General features: G+C 45.0%; 1 protein-coding gene and 1 long non-coding RNA gene across 5 annotated transcripts in view; one reads left to right on the top strand and one right to left on the bottom strand.

The window, feature by feature from the left end:
- Positions 1-985: 985 nt before the first annotated feature.
- Positions 986-18,631, bottom strand: part of itga11b (integrin, alpha 11b) — a 35,962-nt gene continuing 18,316 nt past the window's right edge. The window contains exons 11-30 of one of the 2 annotated variants that reach the window (XM_082540128.1): positions 17,431-17,575; positions 16,863-17,011; positions 16,600-16,743; positions 14,965-15,168; positions 14,737-14,867; positions 13,947-14,119; positions 10,803-10,942; positions 10,606-10,716; positions 7,798-7,883; positions 7,501-7,705; positions 7,325-7,423; positions 6,593-6,669; positions 3,984-4,067; positions 3,784-3,880; positions 3,591-3,704; positions 3,106-3,192; positions 2,907-3,017; positions 2,648-2,743; positions 1,794-1,907; positions 986-1,663 (exon numbers count right to left, since the gene is read on the bottom strand). In XM_082540128.1, coding sequence (XP_082396254.1) covers positions 1,583-1,663; positions 1,794-1,907; positions 2,648-2,743; positions 2,907-3,017; positions 3,106-3,192; positions 3,591-3,704; positions 3,784-3,880; positions 3,984-4,067; positions 6,593-6,669; positions 7,325-7,423; positions 7,501-7,705; positions 7,798-7,883; positions 10,606-10,716; positions 10,803-10,942; positions 13,947-14,119; positions 14,737-14,867; positions 14,965-15,168; positions 16,600-16,743; positions 16,863-17,011; positions 17,431-17,575 — 2,448 coding nt within the window. In that variant the 3' untranslated portion in view covers positions 986-1,582. The remainder of the gene's footprint in view (positions 1,664-1,793; positions 1,908-2,647; positions 2,744-2,906; positions 3,018-3,105; positions 3,193-3,590; positions 3,705-3,783; positions 3,881-3,983; positions 4,068-6,592; positions 6,670-7,324; positions 7,424-7,500; positions 7,706-7,797; positions 7,884-10,605; positions 10,717-10,802; positions 10,943-13,946; positions 14,120-14,736; positions 14,868-14,964; positions 15,169-16,599; positions 16,744-16,862; positions 17,012-17,430; positions 17,576-18,631) is intronic. The other variant, XM_082540129.1, reaches the window with a different exon arrangement.
- Positions 17,867-18,631, top strand: part of LOC309710582 — a 75,677-nt gene continuing 74,912 nt past the window's right edge. For 2 of the 3 annotated variants that reach the window (XR_014277750.1, XR_014277751.1), the window contains exon 1: positions 17,867-18,338. This is a non-coding gene — a long non-coding RNA (uncharacterized lncRNA). The remainder of the gene's footprint in view (positions 18,339-18,631) is intronic. The other variant, XR_014277749.1, reaches the window with a different exon arrangement.

Below are 18,631 nucleotides of genomic sequence, written 5' to 3'. Positions count from 1 at the left end.
GTAAAGTGTCCAGGTTCAGGACTGCGGGGTTCCCAGCAACCACCTCAACGTGAGGAGGAAGAGCGGCTGAACGCCGAGCTCTTCAGCCTGTCTGAGGAGGAGCCTTGTGTCTGCGATGGCCGCCTTATTTCTGCCACTGGGCGGGAAAATGCAAACCACGAGTAAGGTAAATTTCTGAAAAAAGTTATTGGAAACGATTCTGCAATCATTCAAACGTCGGGCGTTTCAAACTTTCAAGCTGCTTCTTTATAAGATTTCCAAATGTTTAAGTCGGAACTTCATTGCACATCGACGTGCGGGAGAACGTGACACAATCCCAAATTTCAAGGATCAGAACCTCCAGATGTGTGGGTGTGTTTTGTGAAAACATATAAAAAACTGATCCTGGAGTCGAAGCTTTGGTCCGTGTTTCAGGACTCAGTCGAGCACTGAGAGGCGGGACCACACCTGAGGATGCAGACCGACCTGGAGCGGCAGCCAGCGGTGTGTCGGGCGTCACACGTGACTGTTTTACTAGTTTTATATTCAGTAGCGGTGTGCGTTTGAGCTACGAGTAAGAAAATGCAGTGATCTGATTGGTCAGATCTGAAAAACTGAGCTTGATTAAAAAATAATAATAATAACTGCCATAAATGTGTCTGGTCAAGTTACACGTCCCTGTAAAGGCTGTTACTTTTCAAAGTTTGAGTTGGGCGTCTCAAAATTTCAATTTTCGTCTAAATAAGTCGAAATTTGAGATTCTGAATTTAGAATTTCAATTTATCTCAAAGTGACAAGAACACGGATGGATGGGTACAACAAACAGACTCGGGAGGAACTTGAAATTTCAGGATCTCTGATTCAAACTTTTAAAATATTTACTCAAACTTTTGAGATTTATCCAGAAAATTTAAAGAAAATTTTGAATGATCTCAACATTTCAGGTTATTAAAGAGTCCAAATTTCAGACAAAGAAGGTAAACGTGAGCGAACAGACGGACACGACTTTTATATTTCTCGTCTTTATTCTGACATTAACAGGCAGAGCGGAAACCGCTTCGACGGTGACGCCTCGGCCCTCATTCGTCATACATGTGAATATTTACACAAGTTCAAGTTTGACTTTTAAACAAAAGTGCATCAGCTACAATATATAAGCATTAATAGGATATATTTACAATTTAAGAAGATGAAATCAGACGAATGTTAGGTAGTTTTCTTTCTGCCCCGTCAGCCTCCGTTTAAATATTTACTCCATCGCTCTCCGTTGTCACGAGGCCTCCGTCACACCTGTGAAGTTCTCACATGAAAGGCAGACGTCGGCGACGCTGAAGAATCCTAACCCTTCGATGTTTCTAATGCTGACTCCGTCTTTTATATACAGTCTGTGGGTAGCTTCAATCGCACATCGCGTGGACGAAGAGGCGGGTTTAAGGTGAGGGTCGCAGTCCCTGAGTGACGGGTGGAGGCACGTGATGCGTTCAGGTGACCCATGTGAGGTCGTCAGATTTTCTCAGTGTCTTTAAGGTTAAATTTCATCGGGAACATTAATTTAAGACTTTGCAGGCCGGCGAGGAATGATGCGGCGGTGATGTCAGCCACGTTATAGCTCCTGTGCCGTCTTCCCATTGGCCACAGGCTGCTCCTCTTCCTCCTTTCTTCTCCGTCTGTTAAAGAAGCCGAGCTGAAGAGAAAACAAGGATTTACGGTTTGTGACGGACAGTAGAGCCGTTTGATCCAGACGTCCACTGTAGAGCAGAGCTCAGAACAGAGGAGTACTCTGATGATGTTCGAGGCTCCGTGTGTGTTTTTACCTTCCACAGAGCGAGGACCAGTAAGGCCAGCAGCAGCAAACCTCCCAGTGAGCTTCCCACTATGATCCAGATGGGGATGGAGTGATCCTCCTCCTTCCTCAGGTCCAGAATGATCTGCAGTTACAGCACAAACCACCTGAGTGTGTGTGAAACCAGTGTTTGACAGATTTCTGTTTTTATGTCAGGCGGTCTAATGAAGTCCTCAAACACGGAGTATAATTTAACATAGAAATATGGAGTCAAACTTAAATAATGTTGACTGAAAATGATGAGTTCAGGTGTTTCTGAGGTTTTCTTCCCTTTTCCACCATTTTTAAATGTAAACTCAGAGACACGATCGTTGCTTCATGTGTAACAAAGAAATGTTTGAAGAAATGCAAAAATGAAACAAGATACAATAAAGAAAATACATTTGAAAAAATATGCAGAAATAGAAAATTAAAGAGACGTACATTATTGGAGAAATTACACAGGATGTAAATAGAGGAACCAATTAAAAGGAAATAATATCAGAAATAAGGTTTTATCTTCATTTAGATTCCGACATAATTAAGGACTAGTTTCTTTTTATATTTTATTCGTTGCATTTTGGCACCTTTGGTCCTCCGTACTCCATGTGGCTCAATGTGTTTTTAATGTAAAGCAAAAGGGTGTAATAGTTCCTGACAGCAGGTGGCAGCACCGCTCTGTGTGTGTGAGGCGCTGATGATCAGGCGATTTAAAACGTTGGCGTGAACGTTGTGGTCAGCTGATAGAAGGCCACTGGGTTCAGTCACAAAGAGTTGGGAGGTTAAACCTGTTTATCCCAGAGTGACCTCTGTCCTCCAATGGGAGAGCGATGCTGATGGGCTCACCTGTCTGACAGGTCGGTCCTCCTGGAGGAAAATGGGACTAGACGCTTCCAGCTGGATGGAGGCGGCGGTCAGCAGCTCCAGAGACCTGAACTTCACCTGAAAGAGTTAAACAGGTAGTGAGCGCCACCTGTGCTTTCTCCTGCGGCTAATCTGAGTTTCACTAAACTGAGCCTGTTTCTGGTTAGTCGGGAATTTGATGGACTTCCTGTTTCCTGAGCTTTGTCTCGCTTTATGAAAACGACAGATGGGAGGAACTCACGGCGAGCAGAGCAGCGAGCTGAAGGCTTCCTGTGAGCGTCACCTTCACCTCTCGGGAGGGCGGGAGGTTCAGTTGGCACCGGACCTCCATGTTCGCGCTGTTACTGTGGTTCTGCGCACACACACACACACACACTCTGGGAAACACTGTTGTTTAACTCCACTGTTATCCTGACTCTAACAGGCTCCTTCAGCCTTACCAGCTGTGACAGGTGAGTCAGATCCTCAGGTGTGACAGGACTGCTCATTCTAACGTGAGGCAGCGTGCAGCGGGATCCCGCTGCCTGCTGGGAGGAAGAGGAGGACTCCGTTATAATGGTAACCTCTAACTTTAATTGCTGCTTCGCCAATCTGGGCCAAAACATTAAAAAAGCAGCTGAGCACAGTAAGTCAGAAACACGGCGACAGGACAGAAAAAGAGAAACCCTCCGTTTGCAGTAGATATGTGACAGGCAGGTGGCGCTGCTGTCACTCACGCTCCTCACAGTTTAGTGAATAAGTGATGCCTGTACAGTGAAAGCTGAGGGCTTTGCAGCAACAAAGGCGGGAGTTTCATTTTAAATCGATTTAATCCTTCATTAAGGGTAAAACCTGAAAGTACAGGGAAGGCTCATTCAAGCGAGCCATCTGTTCCTGCAGCGTCGGTGAACAGAGATAACCACAGCACAAAGATTTCCAGCGTCACCTGTTCGATGCTGACGTCCGTAATGTTCAGCAGCTGGTTTCCTCTCATGGTCACAGCCCAGACATCAGCCCCGAACAGGACGCCCTGCACCGAGAACAGGCCCAGGTTCTGGATCTGCACACACGGGAGAACCGCATCAGAACGTCTTTATGAGCAAACATCTGCAAACATGCACACAGTTTGTTTCACTCACGTAATAGGAGAGGTTGAAGGTGTGAGAGCTGCTGTCTGATTGGTCCCAGGACGAAGAGGAGGAGGAGTCAGCTCTGATTACAAAACGAGGAGGGTCTCTGTCCAGAGAAGGAAGAAAGCAGACACACGTGAACTCTTCTGAATGCGCAGATGCAACTTTTTAAACTTTCAAATCACAAAAAGCTCAAAAGCTTCAGCCACCTGGTGAAGAGGAGCTCGGTTTGGTATTTCAGGGGGAGAAAGATGTCATTGGTGTTGTCGTCCGGGTAACCCTCGTCCCCCTCACTGAGTAACACACAGATAAGCACGCTTAAAAGGACGAAAGCTTGAAAGTTCAACGTAACACTTTACAATACAGCCCACGGCGAAGGGCATAATTAATCTGTGATTACAAATAATTCAAAGTATTTTATTTATATTTACTTACAAATACTCAACCAAACACTCCAGGCTGTGTTACCACCAAAATAAATGAAAGGTTTAAACTTTGTCCAAGATGAGCAGGAGAGAATCGCGCTCGTCCCACCACGTGTCCATAAATTATGACATACATCTGGCTCCATCTGACCAATCAGATGCATCCAGGTGTTTCTTTGGTCGCACCAATCATCGAGCCTTCGCCATCACAGTCAAACCTCCCACAGGAAGCGATTCTTTTATTTGGAGCAAACTTCCTCTTTCCTCCTTTAAACAAAACATTTAGAAACCAAACCTGTATGGACTGGGTTTCTTAAAATCAAGTTTTTATCGTCTTTTTTACTGTTTCCGTCTTTAAATCATATCATCTGTTTTCTGGTTGTTTCTTCTGCTTCATGAAGCTGAACAGCGATACCTGAGTCCCTGGATCTGGATTCATCTGTGAGTAATCACCAAAACACCATCACACACGCTCAGGTAGGAATTCACCTGGTCTCCTGTCGAAGTTTCTAATGTTCTCCTGTCTCGCAGCCATAAATGATCCTTCTGGAAATTCCTGGATCCAGATCCAGATGTTAATCGACTCCAAAAGTTAATCACTTCGCTACCTCTGGGAACACTTTCATGCAAATCCATCCATAACTTTTAATCTAATCCTGCAGCAGTCAGGACAGAAAACTCACATAACCTCATTCTTTCCTCTTTAATAAACACGGCACAGATTCCCAGCTGATGTTTTATGAAACTGGATCAGGGATTAAATAATTATTTGTCATTGACCACGAAGAACTAGCTAGTTACTTACATCTCTGTGCTACGGTTAAAATACGACCTAATCAGAATAGTATTAATATAATAAAATATTATATAAAATATCATATAATAAATGTTACAATAAATACGATAAAGACTCATTACAATAACAAGTCAGTTAAAAATATACTGCTCAAACATTTCTCCTGCTATATTTAGGTTGTCAGTTTTCTGTGTCTGCCCGTCCTCGTCAGGTTCAGATGTACACTCTTCATCTCACCTGTTCCCGATGAGCTGATTCCGTCAGCAACTGCTTCCCTGCAGCTTTCCAGTGATTCCCAGTGTTCCACATGCTTCTCATTTGGTTCGCACATTCCTACTCAGGACCCTGATAATCATATTTTAGGCTGCTTTCACCTGCTGCTGCTGTCAGCCTCTCTGCAACCCACCTCCACTCCAGCTGTCTCATTTCATATCTATTCTTCATGATGTTCTCCCCAACGGACGTCAAGGTGTCAGGGTCCTGGGTCTCCTGACCCAGCATGTTTAGTTCTTTGTGATGTTTGTATTATCGTACTTGTGTGAGTTATTCTATGGTTTCTAGTTTCGATCCCCTGCCCTTCATGTGTCTCTGTGTCCCCTCTGTTCTGTCTGCATGTTTGAGTTTCCCTCTGTGGCTTTCGGTTCTTAGAGTCCTCTGCATTATGGTTTATGTCTCTGTGTTTCTTAGTTGCTGTCTCCACCGTGTCAAGTTCGCGTCTCTGTGTCATACTTCCTGTTTTACTTTGAAGGTCCGTGTCTTATGTGAATGTGTCCTGCTTTGCTTGTCTCGTCAGTCCTGATTTCTCCCAGCTGTGCCCTCCTTCTGTGTCTCATTCCCCTCGTTACTTCCCAGTGTATTTAAACCCTGTGTTTCTCTGAGTCAGTGTCGCGTCGTTCCTCATGCTGTGTGGATCTCCCTGTGTCTCTCTGTGGGTTTAGTTTACTTTTGTATGACTTTTTCCTGCCAGCAAATAAAGCCGAGTTCTTCGTGTTTAAACCTCGTGCCTGAGTGCCTGCATTTTGGGTCCAACTCCTTCCTGCCGCACAGCGACTCATGACACAAGGAGGTCCCAGAACAAAGCGGTACCACTAAGTTTACCTCTCTGAGGTCAAACAGCTCATCCTACCCCAATCACCCCGATCGCCCTGATCCTACCCCGATAACCCTGATCCTACCCCGATCGCCCTGATCCTACCCCGATAACCCTGATCCTACCCCGATCGCCCTGATCCTACCCCGATCACCCTGATCCTACCCTGATCCTACCCCGATCGCCCCGATCCTACCCCGATCGCCCCAATCCTACCCCGATCCTACCCCGATCGCCCCAATCCTACCCCGATCGCCCCGATCGCACCCCGATCCTACCCCGATCGCCCCGATCCTACCCCGATTGCCCCGATCCTACCCCAATCCTACCCCGATCCTACCCCGATCGCCCCGATCCTACCCCGATCGCCCCGATCCTACCCTGTGAATCACAGGATGGAGTTTTTGTTCTCCTTAATATTGTTGTATAAAATCTCGTCAGAGGACAGAAAATAATAATCGTGATTTACTTCTGTGACATCACGTTACACATGTTCAGTTGTCTTACCTGGTAGTTACCATGACCACATGTACGTAATCCAGGAAGATGTAGCGGCTGAACTCAAACTCCACATTGAAAGTTACCTGGACAGGAAAGAAGCAGGTGCAAATTCATCCTCTCAGGATCAAAAGCATTTAATCGTCTCCTTCTCCTGGCCTAACATCCTTAATTAGAACATTTTAGTCAGAACGTTAAATGTCTGCTCCATCACATCATCGTGTGAAGCTTCTTTGTTTTCTGTTTTTTATTTATTTTATTTTCCACTGCAGCCTGTCGTCGTCTGCGGCTGAACCCGTTTTCCCTCCGGCTGTGTTCTCCCCCCAACCAGCAGCCGGAGCCTTTTTAACAGGAAGCTGGAAATAATCTCCAGCACAGTCTTATTCACACAGCAGCCCTGAGGGGCCTCACAGTGAGGGGTGGGGATCACGGTCATGTTTACCAGGACACTCGTTAAGGTAATGAAGGATTTTAGTCAGCAGCTATCATTGGCAGCATATTTCTGCCCAGTTTAATCACTGTTATTAGTCTGGCTGTATAACAGCGGTATGATGAGCTAATAACCTGTTTATCTGTGATGTTCAAACCTGTCCACATATTTAGGAGGAAGAAGAAGCTCCATCACCCTAAACAAAGGGCTGTTGTATCAGGGCAACAATAATAACCAATGAGGAAACTGCAGGTGGTCGATCCTTTTTTCATCCCAAAATCATAATTTGAATGAAAATAGCTCTGCCCTACCTGAGACAGCGACTTCATGAATGGCGCGCTGATGTTGCAGATCCTCTGGGTTGCCAGTCTGTCCTCAGAGGAGCACTCAATCTGGATATCTGATTGGTCCTGAGGGAAGAGGCGGCATAACATGAATCCAGCATGCACTTTGACCTTTTTAGGATGAGAAAAGAAAGTTTGAGTACCTTCACTAAGAGGCTGGAGAAGATCAGGTTGGAGGAGGTGGAGATGTGGATGGCAGCTCCGTATGCGTTCTCTCCCTGGTTCTCCAGTCGGGCGAACACCACCATCCTCCTTCGCTCGGACTCCACGACAAACGGCTGCCTCTCAGGCGCCCCCTGGTGGCTGCAGATGGAGCTGGCAGCCCGTCGGTTTGACCTGCAGAACTGCCTACAGGTGAAGCAAAGAAATAATTACCAGTCTCTTAATAATTTACACGGATAGACGTGAGGGATTAGTTTAGTGGAGACCGGGTTACTCACTGAGCACTCATCAGGTCCGTGTGACTATGGAGGATGAGGTCAGGAACGCAGGTGTCTTCCTGCTCACATCCGTTCCAGAAGTGAATCTACAGGGGAAAAAAGATGATTAACGCATTTATCCATTTGTTGCAGGACATAAACACTGAAGGGAGAATTCTGAGATACTTCCAGTACAGACGACAGGCTTACAAAAGTATTCGGCCCCCTTGAACTTTCCCACATTTTGTCACATTACAGCCACAAACATGAATCAGTTTTATTGGAATTGCAGGTGAAAGACCAACACAAAGTGGTGCACACGTGAGAAGTGGAACGAAAATCATACATGACTCCAAACATTTTTACAAATAAATAACTGCAAAGTGGGGTGTGCGTAATTATTCAGCCCCCTGAGTCAATACTTTGTAGAACCAGCTTTTGCTGCAGTTCCAGCTGCCAGTCTTTTAGGGTCTGTCTCTACCAGCTTTGCACATCTACAGACTGAAATCTTTGCCCATTCTTCTTTGAAACAGCTCCAGCTCAGTCAGATTAGACGGACAGCGTTTGTGAACAGCAGTTTTCAGATCTTGCCACAGATTCTGGATTGGATTTAGACACCAGACAGGTCAGGGATAAAGTTATTGAATAATTACGCATACTTTTGCAAGGCTGAATACTTTTGCAAGCTACCGTATGTATGTGTGTGTGTGTATATATACATATGTGTATATATATATATATATTAGGGGTGCAACGATATTCGTATCGATATTGAACCGTTCGATACAGTGCTTTCGGTTCGGTACGCATATGTATGAACAATACAACATTTGTAATTTATTTTATCAACTTTCCTTCTGACGATGCTGTCTGTGTTGAGCGCTCAGTGAATCTGCGTTCGACTACTCCGCCTAGGCTGCACTGTCGAGCGCAGATCCACTGAGCGCTCAACACAGACAGCATAGTCAGAAGGAAGAGCGCAGGGCAAGCTAGCAAGACAGAAGTTAAGCTCTCCTTACAACATGAACCTCCCCCACCCTCATTCAGATCTGGCGTTTGGAACTATTTTGGTTTTCATGTGACGTATGACCCTGAAGGTAAGCGAGTCATGGACTAAAGTAAAACAGTATGTTGGATGTGCCATGCTATGCTCAATTACATGGGTGGGAACTAGTGTGTTAGCGCAGTTAGCTCGTTAACGTGTTGGCCGTCTAGCCCCATGCACGGAGCGATCGGCGGTAGCTCGTTAACGGAGATTTGCCGTGTTGTGGCGTTAAGGTCATTTCAACGAGATTAACCTGAAAGCACTAGTGGGAACACAACGAATATGACTGCACATTTACGCCGACATCATCCTAGTGCAAAGACAAAAACAACAAGCATGCTACTAACTTTAGCCGAGTCATTTAGACAGCTGTTAGCACAGGATTCTCCTTATGCTGCTGAGAATATAGCCCAGAAGAAGCGGATAGTATAGCTTTTATTTTGGAAAGAGACATTTCTCTGTAATAAACTCTCTTTTCCAAAGATGAGTGATTCCTCAATCAGATACAGGGCTCACAAAATCGCTAGCCTGACGTCCCGGAGCTAGCGATTTTTTCAGACGGGCTACCAAAATCTATCTCTGCCCTGCCCGTCGGGCTATTGTAGGAAGGAAAAATATATGTCAATGCTTTTGCATTCTTTCAGAAATGTAGCTGGGTAATTATGTCATTGGCATCGGTGAGCCACTGTCAATATGTGACATATTGAAATCGCGTTTGAATTTGCGCTTGTTTTTTGCTTTCACTTTGCAATCGTGCGAACTGTGTATAGAGAGCGACAGCACTGATCTGTGAGTGATGATAATTTGTGCACCAATTCCTCTGACATCGTCTTATTAATCGTTAGCTTACTATGCAAACATGACAAGTGAAATCTCCTGCAGCTTAAACATGTGAGAGGTTGATCGCGCAGAGAATCGCTCAGCTTATGTGAGTGAGTGTGTAAAAGCATTTCAGTTCTGCTGAGCCAAATAAGACAGGTCAGGGTGAAGAAGTGACAGCCAAAGAAAAGCTTACCACAAAACGGAGAAGTTATGACAAATCAGACTATAAGGCAAAAAGAAAGTGCAGCTTTATGGTTTCATGGACAAAAGAATTTCTGTGGCTGCAATATGACGAGCTAAATAACCAGGGCTGCACATAAGTGGTCCGCAGGTGCGCATTCGCTGTCAAAATAAAAAAACACGCACAAGGGTTAGGGTTAAATTCAAAAACTGTACTTTGAGTTAAAATATATATTTATAATTTTAATAAATGACAAATTAAAAAGGCATGAACATTTTTTTTGTATCGGAAAAATATCGAACCGTGACACCAAAGTATCGAACCGAACCGAACCGTGAATTTTGTGTATCGTTGCACCCCTAATATATATATATATATAGCAATTCTAAGTGTACCCCGCCCTCCAGGGAAGAGCCTGATTAGTTGCCCAACGTCCCTGAACTGGCTCCTCTTGACATAAAGTTGGAGCCAACTTCGAGCTCCGTCAGGATGTCTGAACTCTTCACCTTTCAGAGGAAACTCAGAGGAGCTGACCTCATACTTCAGGCTGTTACCCAGATCGTGACCACAAGGGCGGGTTTAAGATTGACCAGTAAATCCAAAGCTTTCAGATTATCATCTTCCCATCAGAAAATACATCTCAGAGAAGCTGACTCTGGTCTGCTCTGAACAACAACTTCTTTCTTACCTTTTTTCACTTTATAAAAAGTGTCCTGTGCAAAAAAAAATTCTCTGCTCTGAAGCTAATCAGGCAGTTCAAACCCGTGTTCGAAGCTCTCACCTCGGTTCTTTGGGTGCTCTGCCAGTCCGGGTCCAACACCGGCCCCTCGTCTGGGTTCTGCAATCCTGTCTCCAGGACGACAACTATGGGACGCCCGTAATCTGTCGTCTCCTGTTTGTCGTATTACATTTTCGTGTTTAAGGACTCACACATAATGGGAATCATTTGACCGTGATTGTGCCCGGGCTGTTTCTGACCTGGACGGAGAAGCCAAGGCGTTTGCATATCTGACTTCCTGTCTGGAGAAACAAACTTCGGGGCTGCTGTCGATCCGATTCGTCCAGCACTGCCCGGGGAGGGAAACGCCTCTCATCCAACAGCAGACTGTACCAGACCGCTGAAGAGGAGGAGGAGAAGGAAAATGTGAGCTGAAACAGAGGCTTAATGTGGCACAATGAGACTGTAAATACAAGCAGACTTTTACAGGTCCTTCAGAGGATATGAAAGGAAGTGATGTCATCTTTTGTAGTCGTTAGTCCGAACTGCTCCACTTATGCTTCCAAAAATGTTTTGGAATAAATTAGAAACAAGTCCACCGACTATTGTTTCACAACATAATCAAGTACCAGCTTTACAGCTTCCTGTAAAGAGGGAACTGTACACTGTAATATTCATTCAGCAGTCGCCTCAAAGGTACTTTATATGAAAGTAAAGAACCTACAGTGTTAGGGAGAAAACCACAACAGTCAGATGCTTATCAATGGTCACCACTTAGCAACACTGGGGAGGGAGAACTCAAGATTAGGGAGGGGCAGAAGAGAACACATAGTGACCATGAAAAATAAAAGAAATTGTGTAATATAAACACATTGGGAGGGACAAGAGGGGGTCACCTGGTCCAGCCCTAACTCTATATGCTTTAGCAAAAAGGAAAGTTTGAAGCCTAATCTTGAAAGTAGAGATAGTGTCTGTCTCCTGAATCCAAACTGGAAGCTGGTTCCACAGAAGAGGGGCCTGAAAACTGAAGGCTCTGCCTCCCATTCTACTTTTAAATACTCTAGGAACAACAAGTAGGCCTGCAGAGCGAGAGCGAAGTGCTCTAATAGGGTGATATGGTACTACAAGGTCATTAAGATAAGATGGGGCCTGATTATTTAAGACCTTGTATGTGAGGAGCAGGATTTTGAGTTCTGGATTTAACAGGAAGCCAAAACAGGAGAAACCTGCTCTCTCTTTCTAGTCCCTGTCAGGACTCTTGCTGCAGCATTTTGGATTAACTGAAGGCTTTTCAGGGAGTTTTTAGGACTTCCTGATAATAATGAATTACAGTCGTCCAGCCTGGAAGTAATAAATGCATGAACTAGTTTTTCAGCGTCACTCTGAGACAGGATGTTTCTAACTTTAGAGATGTTGCACAAATGGAAGAAAGCAGTCTTACATATTTGTTTAATATGTGCATTGAAGGACATGTCCTGGTCAAACATGACTCCAAGGTTCCTCACAGTGTTACTGGAGGCCAAGGTAATGCCATCCAGAGTAAGAATCTGGATCCTGCAAACTAGCAGGTAGCTGCCTCTCCCTGATCCTGGGTCTGATTCAGGTTCTTCATTAAGTCATCAAAACAATACCCGTGAAGGTTGAACTCGGATGTGGTTGTATTACTGAAGTTTCAGTGCTGTGCTGATGTTTGTTTTTATGTCCGGGACTCGTCGTGCTTTCAGGCTAAACTAAAGCAGATCCTAATAAATAAATATGTTGACAATGCAGCTGGTGTCAGTCCGTTATCTGGACCTTCGTGAGCTTTCACAAACACGTTGCCGGTGTGTGTTCTTCATCTCCGTGTGCAGCTAATGTCTGAAACGGCATGCAGCCAAACTGTTCTTCAGTCTGAGAGCCTTTAGAAACTTTCATAATAGCAACGCACGCGTAAAATACAGCAACTACTTCTTAGTGCTTGATCTACAGTAATGAAGTGACGCATTTCCTGCGTCCTTATTAGTTGCTGGATGCAGCAGCCTACAGTGTAACTGCAGAGCTTGTGTTCATCTGTTTAACAACTGAGTTTGATTTATGAGAGCACGGAGAGCCGAGGTAAGCTGCTGCTCAGCTGGTGTCAGAAACGCCACGTCCACACTGACAAAAACGGGTCGATATTTGGTCCAATCAAACAGAGGTTCAGCCTGTGGCTCAGATCTTCGATCTGTTGAGCCACGCTCGTGTTCGTGTTTCTTTAAACGTCCAATCCAGGCTGGACGCTTAGGGAGGCGGGTGGGCAATAAGGAGCTCGAGGAGAGGGAGACGTGAAGAAGGTCTGAGGTGACGGAGAGAGAAGCAGCGACACAGTTAAACAGCTGGCTGGCGTTAGCATGTTAGGGAGGTTTCCATGCAGCCGGCCCAAACATCTGGAGCTGGTTACACAGAGACACGACAACAGCGTGGGCCTCTGCGACCACGACAAGCTTCCCTCCACACAGACAGAAAACAGCTGCGTCCACTCAGCTGCAACACTGCACAGCTGTTAGCAGAAGAAGAAGAATTCATATTTCTCTTCTTTTGAATGACACGTAAACTCGGCCGGTTCAGAGAGAGACTGGATGAGCTATTCCAGGATGATCTCATACTGTGACATCACAACAGCAGATTAGCTGCTACCTTTTTCCTTCGGACACAAATTTGGCTTTTGTTAGCGGCCGACCTCATTTCCAGGAAAGTGTGAATGCTGCCAGATGTAAAAACAGAAGGAAGCGATTTGTAACTCATAACAAACACTAAAGACAGAATCACGCCAACCTCCCGTTCAAAGTCATCTTCTCCTTCACCCCTGGACCTCGTCCAGCTTTGCTGCTAGGCTCAGGTCTCTAGGCACAAGTCCTAGGATGTACATTTTCCTCTCAGATGGGTGCTGCGTCTCCTCTGGGCCAGGTTCCAGAGATAAGATGATGCACCATAGTTACCTCCGGTGAGGGAACTAGTGGTGTCGAGGTGTAGAGCGGGGTCATGTCAACAATCCATTAAACTTTGACTTCCATCCACCGAGATCTTCAAGGTCGCCTTCATGATTTGTCAGTGGAAAGTTAACAAAAATCCTCAGAACTTAGAAACTATAATCATTACAACTGTGCTGTGTGTTGTCAACATATAGAAAGTACCACTGCATTTGAAATATGTCACATTTGACCTCTGACCTCTCCTTCAATCAGAGGTGTCAAAGTGATAATAATGTTTCTGGATCTTTGAACTCTATGTGTGGATCCAGTTTTTTGATTTGATTCAAAAGCTCATTTGAGATTGATTTAAATGTCATTTCTGAGGAAAACGTGCCTGAACCTGATGCAGGACCTTTCAGTGTGGTGATCAGATCCCAAGCAGGTGAATAAGCAGACATGTTTGTGTACTCCTACCAACATCTTTCCTGGTCTTCGTCCTGGTCTTTGTCCTGAAGTCCAGACTCAGACAGACGATCACGGACATGCAGGTGACCTCCTTCCCTCCTCGCTGGCAGTCCTTGTTAAAGATGTTGACCTTCTCGGGTTCAAAGGTTAGTTTAGCCTGAATCTGCACCACACCACGTGACCTGCAGGGATGAAGCATTCTTATTATGAGTGTTTGTGCGTATTGGAGTTCCAAACTGTGGAGAGTCAGGTCCCGCATAACTCGGTTTTACTGGATGTACTTAAACTAGGGTTTGGTTTCACAAAGACTCCTCAGTGAGTGCAATGCCCTCCAATCTGATAGGAAGAGTCTATCTGTCTATAGTTTCCTATGGACCACATTGATCCCTCATAGGTGGTGGTGACTCATCGTGAGTCTGGTTGCTGTAACTGCAACAACCTCATACAGGCTCAATCTGAGGGCCTGAGTTTTTCAGAAGGAAAAAACACCTATTGGGAGGTGACTTGTCAAACACAAGTTAGCCACGCCCTAAATTATCCCCTGCTTTCTGACCCTTGTTTACTGAACAGACATCATGTTGTGTTGAAGATGCTTTGAACACAGTCATTAAAGCTTAAACTCATCACAAGTGTTTAGGTCAGTATTTAAGTGAGCTGGAGGCTCATTTTCTCATAAACTGCTACAGCCAGACTTCAGAGGAGTCGCCCCCTGCTGGCCTTTAGAAAGAACGCCGATTTGATTCGTTTTTCCAGCCTTACAGGGTCAAATCATCTGTCAGTTTATGAATGAGGCTCTGACCAGACAATGACAGCAGCTCCCAGCGCTCCCACTGCGAGGTCGACAAGTCCGTCTGCATTGATGTCCAAGACGCCATGAAGGCTTTGGCCAAAATACTGAAGACCTGCAGAAAAACCAGCCGCAGACAGACGCTGGAGAAGCAAAGCGAGAGAAGATTAAAACTCTCTGGGTTCTCTGATGCTGCATTATCTCTTCCAGCTAAGGTCCCTTAGCATCCGGACTGGTTACCTGTCTGTACTGAAGCTGGATGGTTTTGTCTTTGCCATGGAAGACGTAGACTGCCCCCTGGTGGTCATCCTCCAGTGGTGCTCCCACAACAAGCTCTTTGAACCCGTCTCCATTCATGTCAGGTACCTGAGCCAACGCTGAGCCCAGACGGGAGTTTTGGGAGTGGTCAGACACTTCCAGCACCCCCTGCAGGACAAACGACGTCTGGACAGAAACAAAACATTCTTTGGTTCAGGTTTTGTTCTTTTTTAATCAAGGTTTCATTTAAAAAAGTAATTTCAATCCAGTCGTGGACAGATTACTGAACAGGCCTAACAGCACACAGATGGGGCATGAACAAGGCTTTGTTTGAAGTCATAGTTCACATTTGGCCAAAGGAGCTTGGAAAGAAAAGCGTCTGGACTTCTTTGAGTTACTTGAAGACGTTTCACCTCTCATCCGAGAAGCTTCTTCAGTTCTAAGGTCAAATGGTGGAGAGTCCCAGATATAAACCTAGTGGGAGTGACCCCCCACAGAGGGACAAAAGGACCCCCTGATGATCCTCTAATCGCCTGAGCCAAGGTGGGAAACTGGGCGTGGGTCCCAATCAGCCAGAGTTTCGGGTGAGCTCATTGTGAAACCTGGCCCCACCTTATCATGCGAATTCCTGAGATCAGATGGCCCAGGATGTGAGTGGGCGTTAAGGCGTCTGGGAAGGATCTCAAAACTGGATTATAGATGGCAGAGAGTTGGTGTCGTAAACCCCGCCTCTTTTCAAAGATGGTCGCTCACAGTGGACATAGATGGCTTCTTTCACTCCTCTTTCAAACCATCTGTCCTCTCTGTCCAAAATGTGAACGCTGGCATCCTCGAAAGAGTGACCTTTGACCTTTAGATGCAGATGGACTGCTGAGTCTTGTCCTGTGGAGGTGGCTCTTCTGTGTTGTGCCATGCGCTTGTGAAGTGGCTGTTTGGTCTCTCCAATGTAGAGGTCCCACTCCCACTAGGTTTATATCTGGGACTCTCCACCATTTGACCTTAGAACTGAAGAAGCTTCTCGGATGAGAGGTGAAACGTCTACAAGTAACTTAAAGAAGTCCAGACGCTTTTCTTTGCAAGCTCCTTTGACTACGATGACCTGGATGACTGAGAACCTTCACAGACATAGTTCACATTAGGTGATGGAAGGTCAGTCACACAAACAATCACAAAGCGACAGATAATTCTGCAACTCTTTTTCACCGTTTTAAAACAAGTGAAAAACATTCAAAACGACACAGAAACCAATCAGGAGGAGAGAGAAGCTCAAAATAATCACGAAAACCAGCAAACTGACCACTAGTTGAACCTCTGTGGCTCTCAGTCATCCAGGTCATGCTAGTTTTAAGAGCTTGAAAAAGAAGACAGCTGGACACCTTTAGGTTTGAGCCTAAAGAAGTCTGCCTGCCTTCTTTTTTGAGAGCCTGAAGAGATAAAACTAGATAAAGCTGTCAGTGGGGGTTGAGGTACTTTTACCAATCTGTGCACAGGACCTTTTGTCTCATAATTTGTCCATGACTCTTGTGTGGGGTTATCATCTTGTGACAACTTCTTCTGCTATAATGACAGTTACAGAGAAATTGGTTGCTCCTTTGTAGCAGTACGTGGTTTTTATACCTGCGGTGTAACAGAGTAGATGTAAACCTTGCCTCTCTCCCAGCCATGGCTGTAGTACATGGGTGCTGCCACCAGGAGGACATCAGTCTGTCCGTCACTGTCAATGTCCATCGATAGCAACTCACTGCCAAAGTATGACCCAATCTAGACAAAAACACAAATAAACCATAGAAACTAAACAAGATATTACACCAAGGAAGAGATACCTGAATGTCCACCAGGTTTGATTCATTCAAATATGGTCACAGTGGATTAAAACACACCTGCTCTCCCAGCAGTGCATGCCAGATGGTCAGGTCTCCACTGTTCTTCAGGGTGAATATGATCACCTTTCCAGTGTGGTTGAATCTTGGAGCTCCAGCTACATAAAGCTGAGAGCCGCGGGATGAAATGAGTGAACCCACCGAGTAGCCTGAAAGAAGATGAAAAACTGATTCGTTTGACTTGCACACATTGACCGTTCCATTTTGTTAGACCTATTTCCTCGGATTCTTCCAAGGTAAGAAAGCTTAAAGTAGACCGACTCTGCATTTTCTTATTTCCTGTCATATGTTTCCTGTTCCAAAGGGGGATGTTCCCATTAAACCTGACTAAAGTTTCTAGTAATGTGACCAGAATGGGCCAAACACACACTTTAGACTGCTCTAAACAGTCAGTTTATCATGTTTTATTTCTACTACTGAATCTGTATGACATCATAGAGGGCATAGCCTTAGAGTGATCTCATGTATCGCAGCTATACAACCCCTGTGCTCACCATTCCTTCTGAAGACCCACAGACTACAGGCTGGTATATCACATATCATGTTGTACACTTTATATCAATATTACCCAGATAGGCTGCATGGTTCTTCAGCTCCTCTGGAAACTCATCCTGGTAGGATGATTTCGGTGGAACAACTTTCCCGTGTTTGCTTTCTTTCAGCACGGCACCATTCCAGTCATAGGCGCCCACCGCTCCGAGAAGAACACCATCCTAAAGGAAAACATGGATTTAAAGGGAAGGCACTACCACCCACTATGTTTGAGGACTCCCAGAGGCGACCCTAGAAACTCTAGGTACCCACTCTAACCCTGACTGTATGTCCAGATATTAAAGTTGTTACTGAGTCATCGGACAGCATTGAATGACCAAACCTTTGGGAAAAGCACAGAGTCCCATCTGGGAGGTCTGAGTTGGCCCTGACTGATTTTGGCACTGCACTTCCCCATTAAAGGCCCTTTAGTCACTCGTGACCAGAGATGGGCAGTAACGCGTAATCCGATTACTTTTTTCAAGTAACGAGTAAAGTAAGGGATTACTATTGCAAAAACGGTAATTAGATTACCGTTACTTTCCCGTAGGAACGCTGCGTTACTGCGTTACTAAAACCGTGATTTTTTGCGAGAATGTCTCACGACAGTGACGTGAGCGAGTGCGCCGTTCGTGACAACAGCTGTGTGCAGATCAACAATGGATCATATATCGAGTGCAGAGAGAGTATGAGCGTGCAGCGTTTAAAGCGTGAAAGTTCTGACTTACTTTGAGTTTGATTCCATAAAAAGTGACAAAAACATTAGTGTCCGCTGTGCGTGGGAAGAAAACTTCTTTTTACAGCGAAAAAACCCCTAAACTTCCAACAAGCACCGAGTAGCTACGACGTGATGGGAAACTCACAGAGAAACTCGCGGATTCTTCCACTGACCGCGGCACACCTGCACCAGGGTAAACCTCCGCCTGCCCCACTCCTGCTTTACAGGTGAAAATAGAGCAACAGGACCGCTGAGTCTTTGACTTTATTTATTTTCTGCTGTGTTTTACTTGCATCTATTTGAAAGACTGAGTGTAAACACAAAAAATATTTTATTTTATGTGCTGGAATGTGCAGAAAATAGGTTTAAATGTTAAACTAATTTCTTCCAGTCAGAGAATGTTGCATATAATTAAATGTTTGCTTGATGCATAAAGTTAAAAGATTAAAACTGATAAAACAAGTTTTAAAAAGAGACTTTTCCATCTGATTACATTTATATGATGGATTATGTAGAAAAA

The sequence above is a fragment of the Aulonocara stuartgranti genome (genome assembly GCF_965226115.1).
Source record: "Aulonocara stuartgranti genome assembly, chromosome: 7".
Classification (NCBI taxonomy): Eukaryota; Metazoa; Chordata; class Actinopteri; order Cichliformes; family Cichlidae; genus Aulonocara; species Aulonocara stuartgranti.
This window is presented reverse-complemented; position numbering and strand designations above follow the sequence as displayed.